At 40.2% G+C, this 16,162-nt stretch overlaps 1 protein-coding gene across 1 annotated transcript; it reads left to right on the forward strand.

Annotated features, from left to right (window-relative positions):
• Window position 1: 1 nt before the first annotated feature.
• Window positions 2–12,853, forward strand: LOC137255582 (E3 ubiquitin-protein ligase DCST1-like). Its single transcript, XM_067793005.1, has 7 exons — window positions 2–48; window positions 4,204–4,303; window positions 4,762–4,857; window positions 5,653–5,788; window positions 6,483–6,599; window positions 8,586–8,728; window positions 12,749–12,853. The coding sequence occupies exons 1-7, from the start codon at window positions 2–4 to the stop codon at window positions 12,851–12,853; spliced, it is 744 nt and encodes a 247-aa protein (XP_067649106.1).
• Window positions 12,854–16,162: the final 3,309 nt, after the last annotated feature.

The raw sequence follows: 16,162 nt of genomic DNA on the forward strand, positions 1-16,162 counted from the left end.
CATGCCATCAGTAGCCACCAAGAAGTCCACCTCCAAGCTTCCAGCTGGGTGAACAAGGATACATTTGAACTCTCACACCTAGCTTGAAACCCAGCTGGGTGAACAGGGATACATTTGAACTCTCACACCTAGCTTGATAACAGGAGTTGTCACACACCGAATGAGTTAGTACGATGTTACGTCACTTTTTCGGCAATGTCTGAAATGGATTTCACACATTAATGGCACCAATCTGTGTCCAGCGAATGCTTTAACCACTAGGAACAGCGCTGGCCATATCCTCGCTAGTAGGAGCTGTGCTGATTTGAACCTGAAATGCGTGTAGGTGCTGTTCTACAAGTCCTTTGTCACACCTCGGTGTGAAGAGTGAAAATAGAACAATGTTACATGATAGTTTCTTGAACAACTGTTTCTCTGATCAATCACAAACCGTAAGATTTCAGATCCTGTTGGGACATTTATGTTTGTGCATTTACCCCTAATTCGAGTATTTTAATCATTCATAGTTTTGTTTTGAACCCAAGCGGACTGTACCTTGTTTTATGTCGTTGTAACCTGCATCAGAATATCAAACAATTATTTGTTTGACTCAAGTCAGCCCATCGAAAGATAGCTGAAATTATTGCAGAGCACAGCGACTTCTTCAGTCCAAGTCCAGCTTTCTTATTTGCAAATCATGGAAATACTTTATCTGACCCAGATTACATTGGCTGAGATAGTTGTTTTGATTTATCCCAGTAACCAGAAGCTTCTGAAATGATTGTCATATTCTGGAGTATTGAAGTGATGCATGTCACGTTATGCCTGTACAATCTCTCTCATGTATCATATTAATGTGTATTCATTTCCCCATTGATCAAAAGAACAATAACAAACTTGAATAATAAAGCTGAACCAACAGCTTCCGTCTCAACAGTCAAGTTTTTAAAGACATAAAGTACACCTTCAGTCTTTGAACTTGAGCTTGTAACAAGCTCTCAGAGTGGATACGTCAGTTGTTGAACATGTCTCTGTGATATCCGAGTCTGGTTATTTATAAGATTATATTCATGCTTCATAAAATGGATTCTCAGGTCTTTGTTATGGTGATATAATTAAATTTTTATTGTGTTCATTAAAATTCTGGCAATCTGATTGGTTAACTGGGAACATTTCTTTTGATTTCATTTCCCAATGAATCTGATAAAAAATAAACCAACCGTCTACTATCACTTGTTTACTCCATGCCCCGTTAACATCAACTGTCTACTTCATGCCCAATTAACATCACTTGTCTACTTCATTTTCCGTTAACATCACATCACTCGTTTACTTCATGTTCCGTTAACATCAGTTAACATCTGAGTTCCTTTCACGTCAGTGTCTTCTGAGTTCCTTTAACGTCAGTGTCTTCTGAGTTCCTTTATAGTCAGTGTCTTCTATGTTCCTTCATAGTCAGTGTCTTCTGAGTTCCTTTATTGTCCGTGTCGTATGTGTTCCTTTATTGTCAGTGTCTTCCGAGTTCCTTTATAGTCCGTGTCGTATGTGTTCCTTTATTGTCAGTGTCTTCCGAGTTCCTTTATTGTCCGTGTCGTATGTGTTCCTTTATTGTCAGTGTCTTCCGAGTTCCTTTATAGTCAGTGTCTTCTATGTTGCTTTATAGTCAGTGTCTTCTGAGTTCCTTCATAGTCAGTGTCTTCTGAGTTCCTTTATAGTCCGTGTCGTATGTGTTCCTTTATAGTCAGTGTCTTCCGAGTTCCTTTATAGTCCGTGTCGTATGTGTTCCTTTATAGTCAGTGTCTTCTGAGTTCCTTTGTTGTCCGTGTCGTATGTGTTCCTTTATTGTCAGTGTCTTCCGAGTTCCTTTATAGTCAGTGTCTTCTGAGTTCCTTTATACCCAGTGTGTTGTGTGTCCTTCTCCAAGGGCTAATGCATAAAGCAATTTTTATTCCTAATATGATATTCATGACACGGAAACACACGAGGTCAATAATCTTTGTTTCTTCAATGACATTGTCTTCTGCTTGTACCGTTATGTCGGTGTTGCAATAGCGTTAGTGTTGTTTGTTTCATGAACGTCAGTGTCTCTTGTGTGTTGCTATAGTGTCATTATCTTTCGTATGTTGCTATAATGTCAGTGTCTTTGGTATGTATCATCAACATTTATGCTTTCCAAGTGGTACTTGTAAGATGAGTTTCTTCCACCCCATACACAAAATAGGATGACGCAAAGTCCAGGGAGCCCTTCTACATGAACTAAAAATGTATGCACCTCAGACTACAAATGATGTATATTTTTTGTCTGCATGTACCTCGGACTACAAACGATGTATATTCTTTGTGCGGACTACGAACGATGTATATTTTCGTCTGCATGTACCTCGGACTATAAACGATGTATATTTTTTGTCTGGTCTACAAACGATGTATGTTTTTCGTCTGCATGCACCTCGGACTACAAATGATGTATGTTTTTCGTCTGTTGTCTCCACTCCACATACAGTTGGGCTATTTTTTCCATTGCGTTGGGTTGCCGAAACTCATAGTACCCTACAGATTTTAAGGCTCTTGTAACTATCTACTGACTATTGTTATTAATGGAAAGGCCTACAAAATGAGTGTCCTACCTGATGTCATTGCTAATAGTATATACCCGAATATAAATACATGGGTAGTTTTCTGCTTACTCTCAATAAGAGAACACTACGACGTCTTTGATCCCATAATCGATATAGTTACTCTTAACAAAGCACATGTTTACTGATATGACTATACAGACACACACCCTTTATGTGTAACCCTAACCCTAACCCTAACCAATGCCGTGACCCAGTTATCGAGCGATTCCCCATTTAGACATGTGTGCAATTAAGGGAATACAAGCCCACAGTGGTTGTCGCCCTTCCACTGTGAGCTTGCGTCAATGGGAGAGAGGTTGTGTCATTTGGGGTTTGGTGTTTTTGAAAGGGGGTCTAGATCTATGCACAGGTAAACTGAAGCGCAAGTGGGGTTGCGCAGCGTAGAGAATATGACCAGTCTTCATATATGCGAGCGAAGCGAGCAAAGGTTGGCAACACACTTCCCTCGCTTCGGTTAAATAAGTATTTTTCGTGTCAAAATAAAATATCGCCACCGTCAAAGGTACACTCCAAATTCCCGATTAGGTTGTGATCTCAGCCCATATTTAACAATTACTCACGTGAAATATGTTTTATTCAACATTTTAAGTGCCACTCGTGGTACATCAGACCGTTCTTCGCCTCCATTACCCCTGCCAGCTTCCGGTTCAAAGCAGTGAAGGAACAAGAATAAGCAGAAATTATAAAGATATACCATACTGATAGTATTTGTCAAACCACCAGATTGCACTACGGTTTTCAGTCAACTGGAGCCCACTTCTTGGGTTTTTCTGACATTAAACTCCAACCAGGTGAAAGGCCAGAGGATCTGTTGCAGAGACTAAATGGGAGTGGCGACTCCGCAGTACTAGAGAGACTCCCTTGCTAAAGGGATCTTGTGAAAAGCCAACATCAGATCAGTGTGGTAATTATGTACTTCCATGAAACAATCAACCTCAAAGCTGAGTCAACATCAGGCATGAGAGATGGCTGTGGTTTACTGTAGTGACCAAAGTCAGCAAATGCAGTGACAAGGCGGAAACCGCCGTTGGATTTCTTGAAGGGGAAGGAAGGTTTGACGTATTCTACTGTGATCATTGCAATTCTTCTGGCTTCACAAAGACTCCCAGGCTCTCTAGGCTGTCAAATTTCTCTTTATGTTCTACTAGCTTGTCTCTGGAATACTGAGGACACTGACCCTTGCGCCACAGGGGTTGGACGTTGGTGCTCCCTGCATGCTTGCACAAAGGACAAATTTTTGGTGGAGGGGATGCTCTGTGCTTGAAACGAGATGATTGTTGGTAAGCTGACCTTGAGTCGAACCAGGAGGCAGACCTCATGACTTTGACTTCATCTGATGAGTGAATCGCATCTAACAGGGTTGTTAAAGCCAGTGAAATTTCCAGTTTCAAGGAGTCTAGGGTTCTGCACCGAAGATCCATACTGTTCCCCTGTTTGACCAGACGCGCCACTTCCTTGTGGATGAGTTAAAGCCAGGTAAGTACAATGCAGTTTTCCAGGGATGGAGACATTTCCTCATCTTCTTCAAAGACGTCATTGTGGCGGGTAATTCCTCCATTACAAGCAAGTAAATTGTCCTCCACAGAGCCTACTTGTACGAGAAGAACTATCTGACAGACTTCAAGTACGACAACATATACACTACGAAGTACTTCCGCCATATCGACTTTCGTCGCAAGCAGAAGGTACGTGATGATTGATTGGGTTATTTTCACATAGTTATAACTGCTACATTCACACATACTGGAACTTGTCACTGTGCACGGATCGCAGACATGTTACTATCGTAATCGGGTTAGCAACAGGTATGCGAATATGTGGCACAATTAGCAGTGTAGACAGGAGTGACCTCGTCTTGTGTCCATGTCACCTCTAGCAACATATTAGTGAACATGGAGCACACTTAGCACTGTTGTATTGTGTTGACTTGACCTGAGTGTCTTTTATCCCCCTCGCTCTATTTACGCCACACTTACAGCCATGTAAATTTATTTACATGATCATAACATGATCATAACATGATCATAACATGATCATAACATGATCATGTCCCTTTTATGAGCACAACAAAAAAGAATCAAATATAAGTTACAATATGACATATGAAAACCAGTTAAAATGATTTTTCACAAACATCTTAAAGGGAAAGACAGTGCTGTTGCCCCTGAAGAAGATCGAGGAAAAGAAAGTCATATACCCAACGTACAGGAAACTGATGGCCTCAGAAAAATCCAAACTGGTTTGACAGTAGAATCATGTAACCTATCTCGAGATATGTGTCAGCCCTTCACCACATCGGGTTGTGTGTAGATCTGAAACGCCACCATGTTGTGTAGATATTCGTACCACTATCAGGGTGTGTGTTGATTTGTACCACCGTCAGGGTGAGTAGAGATCTGTACCGCCATAATGTTCTGTGTAGAGATCTGTACCGCCATCAGGTTACGTGTTCATCTGTACCACCATCAGGTTGTGTGTTTTGATCTGTACCACCATCAGGTTGAGTGTTTAGATCTGTACAAACATCAGCTTGTGTGTTTCGATCTGTACCACCATCAAGTTGAGTGTTTAGATCTGTACCAACATCAGCTTGAGTGTTTCGATCTGTACCGCCATCAGGTTGTGTTCATCTGTACCACCAGCAGGTTGTGTGTATAGATCTGTACCACCATCAGGTTGTGTGTTGATCTGTACCACCATGAGGTTTTGTGTACAGATCTGTACCACCATCAGGCTGTGTGTTGATCTGTACCATCATCAGGTTGTGTGTTTAGATCTGTAGCACCATCAGGTTGTGTGTTGATCTGTACCATCATCAAGTTGAGTGTTTAGATCTGTACCGCCATCAGGTTGTGTTCATCTGTACCACCAGCAGGTTGTGTGTATAGATCTGTACCACCATCAGGTTGTGTGTTGATCTGTACCACCATGAGGTTTTGTGTACAGATCTGTACCACCATCAGGTTGTGTGTTGATCTGTACCATCATCAGGTTGTATGTTTCGATCTGTACCAACATGAGGTTCTGTGTACAGACCTGTACCATCATCAGGTTGTGTGTAGAGATCTGTACCGCCATCAGGTTGTGTGTACAGATCTGTACCATCATCAGGTTGTATGCTCATCTGTACAACCATCATGTTGTGTGTAGATCTGTATCCCCATCATGTCGTAGGTACCATCAGAATGTAGATCTGTATCCCCATCATGTTGTATGTACCATCAGAATGTAGATCAGTCCTCCATCGGCGTTTGTGTACATCTCGGCTACCATCAAAATGTAAATATATCTCCACCATATCTGTTTTCTGATACATATGGTTTGATGATAAACAGGCTGTGTGATAGATAGTTTGGCAGATGCTGTATTACACGCTTAGACCCAAGTTGGTCCTGAGAAACAAGATATTATACATACAGATCATGTTTATGAGGGATTGTTTGTACAGGTGAAAGGAAGAGTGCAGTTGATGTTCCGGGCTCTCATTACCGGTATCATTATAATGATGGATTATCTCCTGTTCTGGGTCCTTGAAGTCATCCGCAGCAACAGCGGGGTCGACCACACACACAGAAGGGTGAGCTGGTCACACATAGGGTCGACTACACACAGAAGGGTGAGCTAGTCACACATCATACAGTTGTATGATGTACAGAGTCAGTGACACTACATATTCATAACATGAACATGTAGTGTCACTGCCTCTGTACATCATACAACCGTGTTCATGTCATCAGTATGTAGTGTCACTGCCTCTGTACACCATACAGCCATGTTCATGTCATCAATTTGTAATCTTCATGCTGCCATGTTTAAGGCATCAGTATGTAGTCGTGTCATACTTTTTTTGTTGTTTTTTTTCAGGGAAACATCGAGTGAATATTAATGTTCAAGGACGAGGGTTTATCAGCGAAATAGTCCGACTGTTTCTTTTTAACTTGAACTCCAAGCACGAAATTCATCATCTCAGCACGAATGCAGGTATGTAACAATGTTCTAAACGCAAGGCTTAGGTCTGTATGTATTCTGACCACTGAGTTGGTTAGCGGGTTAATAATTATTTGTCGTTGTACACCTTTGTGTCAGGATAATCTGACAGTTTTGGGCCTTATCTTGACGTACTATTCCGTCACTAATCCAAGCCCTAACCCTCATCATGTCGGACTATTCCATAGGAACTCTGATTGTGGTCAAATAGAAAACGTGAACTGCACGTAAACTGATGGTATCTGTTGTCACGCCGAGTGACGTCTAGTTTCGATAATTTAGTAAGGTAAGGAGTGGTTCTATTCAATGAAGAACAACACCTGCTAGGGTGTGAGCTGTGACTTGCTCCACAATTTATTCAGCTCAGATATATATTTCACCCTATAACATAATAATAAATATAAAAACAGTCGTTTCACATCTGTACTAACATGGTAGTTTACACATAACATTGCTCTTGGAAACACCTATAGGGACATTCCTGTGACAAATGTCATTGCGGCGATGTCAGTCTTGACATTTCCTTGTGTGCTTTTTGTCAAATGATTGTTCAGTCTTGAAGACAAAGAGGGTTTATTGCCTCAGTACGAAACGTGCTCATGCACAGGACAATCACAATTTTGAGAAAATTGGAGCCAATCACGTACAGGTGTTTTTGGTTTCATTTTGGCAGTTGGAATATTCTGGTTGCGTTCTATACAGTGTTCTTCAATAATTTTATTGGTTTGAACGCAAATTTGGGATTGCAGCAACAATTACACTTGTGTACTTTCTTTTGCTTGTCAGTATGTATCAGCATCACGATATCATAATACGAATCATGATAGGGAACACAAATCTGTGGCAATGATATATACGTGACCTATAAACGCATTAACAGGTTACATACCTAGCATACGTGGTATTCAGGTCGACATATTACATAATCTACCATGCTCAGATCAATAAGTAATACATGTAACTCGCCTTTAAGCATATAAGGCCGGACGGGACAACTTAGATTTTTTTTTATTTCACTACCAGAATTATCTTAATTTAACACAATTAGAGAGTATAAGTAATAATACTGCTGCGTGAGTGGTAGTTTCATGTTTAGTCCTAGTAATAAGCACTTAGCGTGATCAACTGATCTGATATTTTTGTTTCGCTAACAGAATTATCTTAGTTGAATAAGATTAAACACCATCGTTATATAATTTAATGTAGACTTTCTTTAAATGATGTCGTTTTTCCCTGTTTAAAGCCTATTAGTACCAGACAACCGAGTATTTTACAGTGTGAATTTGACCGTATTTCATTACAGCTTTCAAAAGGCTTAAGCATTATTTCCATCCTTTTCATTATAACACAGTTGTGAAAACTTCTCAGTGGATTCACGTCGTGAAAGATTAATTTAACAGTATTGGGGTCCATTTTCTAATCCCATAAAGCCTACATTGTTTTTGTATGCGACATGGGTTGAAGGCGAATAGAGACGAAACCGGACATATACTACATACATACAACAATAACAATGTAAGACATGTGAGCCATAATTTGAATTCATCAACATGCCCGAAAAGACCAGCGTACCAGTACAGTACCCGTTTTGGAGGGTTAACTAGTACCCAGTTTTGGAGGATTAACTAGTACCCAGTTTTGGAGGGTTAACTAGTATGTTAAGCTGAGGAATGGGATAGCAGTCAGTGGAATAGCATCATGTGGCATGACCTCAGGTAGACAGTTGACGTGTCTGCATGTGCTTGCTCGTGTCCGTGTGTATCTACTTGTGTCCGTGTGATTTTGCTTGTGTCTGTGTTCCTGCTTGTGTCCATGTGTGCCTGCTTGTGTCTATATATGCTCGCTTGTGTCCGTGTGTACCTGCTTGTGTCTGTGTGTTCCTGCTTGTGTCCGTGTGTGCCAGCTCGTCTCCATGTCTTCTATCAGTCGACATGAATGTGGTGTTATCTCTGATTCCTATAATGTATGGTGTGCCTCCAGACTGCTTGCGTACTCCGACAAAGGTCGACACACGCATTATCGTCACCATCTACTGCATCTACGTGTGCGTGTGGGTTTTCATGTACTTCGAGGCATACGGCCTGCGACTGCGAAGGCAAATATGCTGCTTCTTCTACAGGAAGGTAGGTAACCCTGTTTCAGCTTGAGACGTCTCTACATTGATGGAATGATTTAGCCAGAGTGACACTGAAGGAGAACTATCTACAATGCTAATATGGCTCGAATACTGCAAGCCAAATACATCTTGGTGTTGTTTAAATATATCCATTACTTATACAAGTGCACATTAGCCATCTCAAGGTATTCATGTTACCACTGTATGTGCATGTATATCCACACTATCTTAACATATACCATCGCTATTTGTACGACTACCAACGGTAACTGTACGTATACTGCATCTATCTGTTCGGCTACTACCAGTAAATGTACGCATACTATATCTGTACGGCTACAACCTGTACCTGTTCGTATACTACATCTATACATCTATACTATCTGTATGGCTACGAACTTTACCTGTACAAATTTAATAATACTTAGAGGATACCAAACGACCTTCCGTGTTATACCATTTTTATTAAACGAGTTAATGATTTGGTATCAAAAGAGCGAAAGCATTGTGACGTCATACCTTAGTAGCGTAATGACGTCATGCGTCTAGCGATATTATACTAGTGTAATATTGCCATGCAAATATTACACTGCAGTGTCATCCAAGGGTCGAGTAATAAGCCAAAACATTACACACGTTGTATGTGTTGATAGTTAATTATTTAACATGAAGACAAGCGGTTTTTATGGATGACAACTTCTTTATTCATTTCTTCTCTCGAAGAAGAAAGAACATACCTCGAAACTTCGTGACTCTTCACAATAAAGAAGTTGTCATCCATGAAAAAGCGCGTGCCTTTATGTGTATCACTTCTAAACGCCCTTCAAAGACTCTAATTATTTAACATGGATGTACGTGTGCGTGCCGGTGCCTGGTGATCGCCTTTCACTGAAACACTCCAGAACATGCTGACAGCATACGGAGAGGGGCGTGCGTTGCCATGGTGACAGACTAAAGCTTAGTCTCACTTAAGATTTTGCTGAGACCGTTTCAGGATCCAGTCTTAGCCCGAGTTTTACTTAAGCAAAAACAACCGAACCTGAGACAAATTTCATGCTAAATAACTTTCATACTGAAGACACTTTCATGATCCCGGGCCAAAGTAATATGGTGTATGTTGGCCTTAATGTGATTGACTGTGGAGGATTTAGAATCGTTGTTTCTCACTGAGGTCTGATGTTCTTTAATCCTAGTGGTGACTGGTCTTGAGGTTTCACCAGCGCAAGATTTGCCACAGTTGCATTCTATGTGGTAGACAACACCTGTGGGATATGGTTTTATTTGTGAGCCCAGAGAGGTTCATTTGAGGGCCTCTTTGTATTCACATAAGAAATTGAATACTAAGTCTAAGTTCCTACCCAGTTTGCCATGATTTTGAATATAGTATTGTCTCTAGATTACAGTATTGTCTCAGGAATAAAAGTTTATTTTGAAAGTTTGGTTTTGGAGACTAAGCCATAGAATGTATACATGGTTTTGGGGTATGTATGTGTGATGTTAAACAGTTCCTCCCTGAAATGTCATGCGGCCAACTTATCATGTGACTCGATTGATGGAATTTAACAGCTCAACCAGTCAGGAGTGATAAGGAGGTAACATGTCCACCCTAATATCCAACACAAAATATCCATGTTATCTCTTTATCACTGCTGATAGATAGAATTACAGTCACACTTCACCTTATCAAGTTGTAACTCTCCTCTTTTTATCAAACCGTGAATCAACTCATACAGACCATGGTGGACTGTCTCCGTCATGTTCTGTTTTCTCTCGTTGTGTGAGAATAGATCTTGTTCAACTGTCACCATAGTACAACTACCTTGTGCAAATGTTGCAGTGTTTGACATCTTATCTTGTACATATATTTCAGCGTGTAACATTCAGTGTTGTGCATTTGTCAAAATAATTTACACCGCAACATGTCCGATTTTCACAAAAGTTGTTCATGAACTTTGTAATGTTAGAATACAGATGTTACTTACAATACGTCTCTTTATTGCTTGCTGGATTCACACCTCGTTCTGTTGTGGACTGGTTTCATCTTGGGACTAAACATGCAACAGAAATTGGAGGCTCATTCAAGATTGAAATTCAATATATAAACAAAATCCTTAGTTGAATTTTGAGTGCAACCAATAATTCGTATGGTGTTTAGCGAGGAGAAGCGTTCTTGCCATCCTCGGGAACATGTCGAACTTGCCAAATATTACAGACATCAAATGCGTGCCTAAGGCCGATGTCAGGAACATTTAGATCATGTTTCTTGATCAGGCGGAAATGTTGGATGATATTACTTGGGCCTTCATTTAGGAGACTACTGACTCTAAAAAAGAAAAAAAGTGTCAATAGAACAAAAGCATTCTGATGAAGTGTTGAAATATAAATTAAGAAGGAAAAGAAAACATTTGATTGCAAGCAGGAAAAGGGGGAAAAACAAATGGATGGAAAGTAATCGGCTCGAAGTACAAGATTTTCGCGCTGATAGCATCTCAACACATGATTACAATGAAGTGTTTACGTATAATGTATTCCTACAGGTGTGCTCACTGTATTAAATGCTTGTATATGACCTGTTTCCATGTTCACATCATTACAGCGTCCCACAGGTGTGTTCAGTGCCCTCTTGCAAGAGTTTCCGTGATGCTGCAAGTTCCTGGAGAGATTCAATAAGATCAAAATCAAGTGTCTCATATGTGAGGATCCGAAAGACAACGACTTCCACAAATGTGAAACAGAAGGCTGCAATTTCACATACTGTAAAGACTGTTGGCTTGATGTCAAAGTGGGTAACAGGCATGGCTTGTATGGTTGGGTAAATCCAGGGAATTACATACCCAGTGTATTGAACATCTGTCTCTCTGAAACACGTTGCTTTTGAAAATCATCAACTTTAATGTCTTCGTATTCACTGTCTTTATGATCTTTGCATTCTCTGTCTGAAACATTATTGTGTTGTCTGTCTGAAACGTCATTGCATTCTCTGTCTGAGACGTCATTGTGTTGTCTGTCTGAAACGTCATTGTGTTGTCTGTCTGGAAAGTCATTGCATTCTCTGTCTGAAACGTCCTTGTGTTGTCTGTCTGAAACGTCATTGCATTCTCTGTCTGAAACGTCATTGTGTTGTCTATCTGAAACGTCATTGCATTCTCTGTCTGAGACGTCATTGTGTTGTCTGTCTGAAACGTCATTGTGTTGTCTGTCTGAAACGTCATTGCATTCTCTGTTTAAAACGTCCTTGTGTTGTCTGTCCAAAATGTCAGTGTCTTCTCTGCCTTAACTTCATTATCCTCTCTGTCTGAAAAACATCATTGTCCTTTTAGTCGAAAACATCATTGTCTGCTCTGTCTTAATCATCATTGTCCTCTCTGTCTGAAATGTATTGTCGTCACTATCTTAAACGTCGTCGTCCTCTGTCTGAAACATTGCTTTCTGTGTGAGGCGTCAATGTCCTCTATCTCTTTAACGTCATTGCCTTCTCTGTTGTAAAAGTTGGTGTCATCTGTGTCTTAAATGTCATTGTCATCTCTGTCTTAAACATCATTTCCGTCTCTGTCATTAACGTCGGTGTTTTCTCTTTCTTTATAACATTTTAGTCTTCTGTGATTTAAATGTCATTGTCTTCTCTGTCTGAAACATTAGCATTTTCTCTAGCTTTGACATTAACTTCAGTGTCTTAAATTTCATTGCATTTTGTCTTCATAGTGACTGCCTTCACAGTAGTAAACGTCAAGTTCTTCTTGTCTTTAGCATCAATCTACTCTTTCCTTAACTTTATTGTCAGTTCTGTCTGAAACGTCAGTGCCTTCTCTTTCCAAACCGTCACTGCCATATCTGTCTGAAACGTGAGTCTCACATGGCAGCGTCTGCACTATAATAAAAAATCATTGCTTTCTCTGTCCTCAACGTTGCTGGTTATTGTGTCTTAATATCACTGTCTTCTGTTTCTACCGTCGCTCCCACCTCTGTCTGGAATGTCAGCATTTTCACTGTCATTAACATGATTGTCTTCTCTGTCCTTGTGTTGCAGAAAAAATGCTATGCATGTCAACAGCCTCAAGCTGGAAGTTACACAGACAGCGTATCTGCTACTGACGATGACAGCGACATCACCGATGATGATATCTTCGATTAGTTTAATTTTGTTGTGTTTAGTATCGTCATTTCGATAAATGTGTATCGAGCAAAACTGCGTGTTCCATGTACAGACGATCGCATCCATGATTTCATTGGCAGTATTGATGTACGGAAGGTGAAACGTCAGCAGTCTGTTTGAGGTATGAGTAACCTGCCTTCAGCAAGGACATTTTGTTCAGAGCCTAGCACTGCTGAGAGACAAGTTTCGTTTAGACAAGTTTGCATTTACCACTGCAAAAGTAGGGAAAGTTAGTAAATAAATTTCATTCATTTTAGCTTACATTTCGTACGTTTGCGTTATTTTCATACGGATGTATTGGCAAACTTACAAATTATGTTTGTGTAATTTCAACTGCTTGGTTTATTTAATATGTACTCGTTCATTTTAGTGCTATTTCATATTTGACGTAAATAATTTCAGTGCAGCTTTGCCTATTTTAAGAATTACCGTAAATGTCCTGAATACTTGCATCAATTTATTTTCTAAGAAATAACGCTAATTTCGGGTTTTTGTTTGTCTATATGTTTAAGAAATCTGTTCAAGCAGCTTTGGCCGTTGATATTTTATGTACAATATTTCACGGCGTAAAGCAATGTCATTGTTATTTTCATTGCATCTTCTAGTTTCCTACTTGTATAATGCATTATCATTCAGTTTCCTTCTTGTATAATGCATTATCATTCATTATTAAGTAATTGTCATTGTGTCAACGTGATGAACATGACTTTAATTTGAATAACTGTGCATTAAAACTTGAAAATACTCACAATGACATTCCGGCATCCATGGTGTATATAACCAATAACATTGTAATTGTGTTTGCTTCTCACACTTGGATAATTGCAGTTGGTGTATACTGATAATTACAATGAGTTACTGGCCATGTGGACGATGATGATATAAACACACTCAGATGTCTGCAGCTGATAACGTTCTTGAGAGGCATTCGGTATTCTAATATACGACAAAATGTTATGGATGTCAACTTCTTCTTGTTTGCACAACATTTCTGGGCTATTCCTTGCCCCTTCAGAATTAGTTACTGGCCATGTGAACGATGATGATATAAAGATACTCAGGTTGTTATTCACTGAAGGATAACCATGTTAGTACGCATGGTCTCAGTTACAAATGACTTTCAATGTTTCCAACATTCCTGTTCTTATTTCACACTGGTTTTGAAAAGTGAAAGTGAAATCCCAAATATGACATATGTTGCATTTGACCACTTTCTAAATGGCATCGTGTAATCATGGTTTTGAAAAGTCCATCTACTACTAAAAATGGTCACTAATTAAATACACGCTTTAACAAGACATGTTTTTCCATCTCTTCATATAAGCTCAGTTCCACAGCAAGTATAAAATTATGAAGGGGTGAATATTGCTAACTGCCAAAAAAAATAAGTCTGGTTACGTGAAGATGTGGGTTAGAATTGGTCTTGAACAACTTATGTTTGTTGTAAGAGAGAACTAATGACTAATGGGTCATGTGATCATATATGAATTTGGAAATTTTAACTATAAATTGTATATTTATAAACTTATCCCATTTCACGATTTGCATTTCTCCATCTTCCTTCGACGCTTAGTGCAATGAATTAGAACTCTCCCTGTATGCCTCACTTGTCCATACGCCCGTGTCCCACAGACTGCTCTCCTCATAGGACAGTACCACGCTAAGCACGCGGCACGCTGCCCTATCTACCCACGTGACTACCTTAGAGTGATCATTCTCTTCTTGGAGCCACCACCGTTATCTAAGTAGTGGGGAGGCTGGGTGGGCATACTTTGCCTGAGATAGGATAAGCATGTAAATATACAATTTATAGCCAAAATTTCCAAATTTTTAAACTTATCCTATCTCACGATTTGCACTTATCCCACGGTTGGACGGCGGGTCGCAGATTACCCTTTGTCGCAAAGCAATGGTAGTATACACTGTACTGGCTTACGACAACCGCAGATACAAACAAACAAGAGAGGCCGGATGCTACTATCATAGTTGGATTCCCTTGAACCCCTTGATTTAGTACATTGAATCAGAAAGCTCAAAGATTTAACGTTCAGTATCTAAACAACACCATATGGCTTTCACTACATACCACAGTAAGACCACAACGGTGTGCTAGGGCACTTAAGAGCTAGAACGCTACGAAATCCGCAAAGGAATTCAGGAAGGACTCGCTACACCGACGTGATTGCTCCATGGAGTAGAGGTCAGCAAGCGAGATTGTCGAACTCTTCTATATCGCAAATGCAGGAACTGACCGCTGTAGATCCGTATAGACACTTACTACAATCAACCAATAACAGTGTGCGAAGAGTTCTAACCCCAGAAGAATCGAGAACAAAACTCAGAAGTAGATTTCAGAATTTTATTCAGTATGCACACGAGTGCAAACGTATAATGCACACTATAATTATCTGCGTTGACAGGCCGAAGACAATTGCTGGTTCCAAACTGGGGGAGATCTTGGACGTCAGTGACCGATGAGTCCCTCAGACAAGTGGAAGAATGTTTTAACATTGTATCTGAGCGCCAAAAGCAACCCTCCATGATGTACTCTGACAGGGCAAAGAGATAAATCTTCCTCACCATCAGGCCCAAGAATAGTTGACAACGGACGAATAGTAAACATTCTATCCGGTTTGTCCTGTTCCAACACAAACCCAGAAAAACTCTGCCATGACGTTTCCGTTCAAAACGTACATGATTCACATGAAGAGCGTGTAACTCCGAAATACGAGCCGCAGTAGCTGATGCTACTAAGAAGTTGTGAATGTTATTTGTTCAAACTCCTTATCATATTCACTAAACACCAAGTGACGGAGGATGACTGACAAATCCCATGCAAGAGGACTAAACTTCTTAGACTGGTCAGCAAACCTGAACGATCGAAGCAGATACTGGAGCTCGGGAGTAGTAGACATCTTGGTTCCAGTAGTTCTGGCAAGAACTGAATTATTGGCAGCCAGATAGGTTGGCAATGTATATTAGTACCTTAGGTTTGTTTGTGGTCCGTAAATGCTGTTGGAATTACGCAACAACCTGCGGTGACGTAGTGGTGGGAGAATGAATTCTCCTAATACAACAGTGATGTTCAAATTTCTTCCATTTATCCTCATACAATGGAACGAGTCGAAGCCTGTGCGCAGGGGTTACATTGTAGCTACTCTGTGAGAGTAACCCTTGGCTATCAGGGACTTTTGTAAATGCGCCATACGTGCAGACTGAGGGTTTGTGATGGCCCGTGGTACATGTCTACAGGTGGATGACGGAGTACGTCGTTGTGAATGGGTAACG

Source organism: Haliotis asinina, chromosome 11 (genome assembly GCF_037392515.1).
Source record: "Haliotis asinina isolate JCU_RB_2024 chromosome 11, JCU_Hal_asi_v2, whole genome shotgun sequence".
Taxonomy (NCBI): Eukaryota; Metazoa; Mollusca; class Gastropoda; order Lepetellida; family Haliotidae; genus Haliotis; species Haliotis asinina.

Coding starts and splice junctions, on each gene's coding strand:
- LOC137255582 (XM_067793005.1), top strand. CDS start 2: ATGCCATCAGTAGCCACCAAGAAGTCCACCTCCAAGCTTCCAGCTGG. Junction 49..4,203: donor ACCTCCAAGCTTCCAGCTGG/GTGAACAAGGAT, acceptor TGTCCTCCACAG/AGCCTACTTGTACGAGAAGA. Junction 5,789..6,482: donor ATCTGTATCCCCATCATGTC/GTAGGTACCATC, acceptor GTTTTTTTTCAG/GGAAACATCGAGTGAATATT.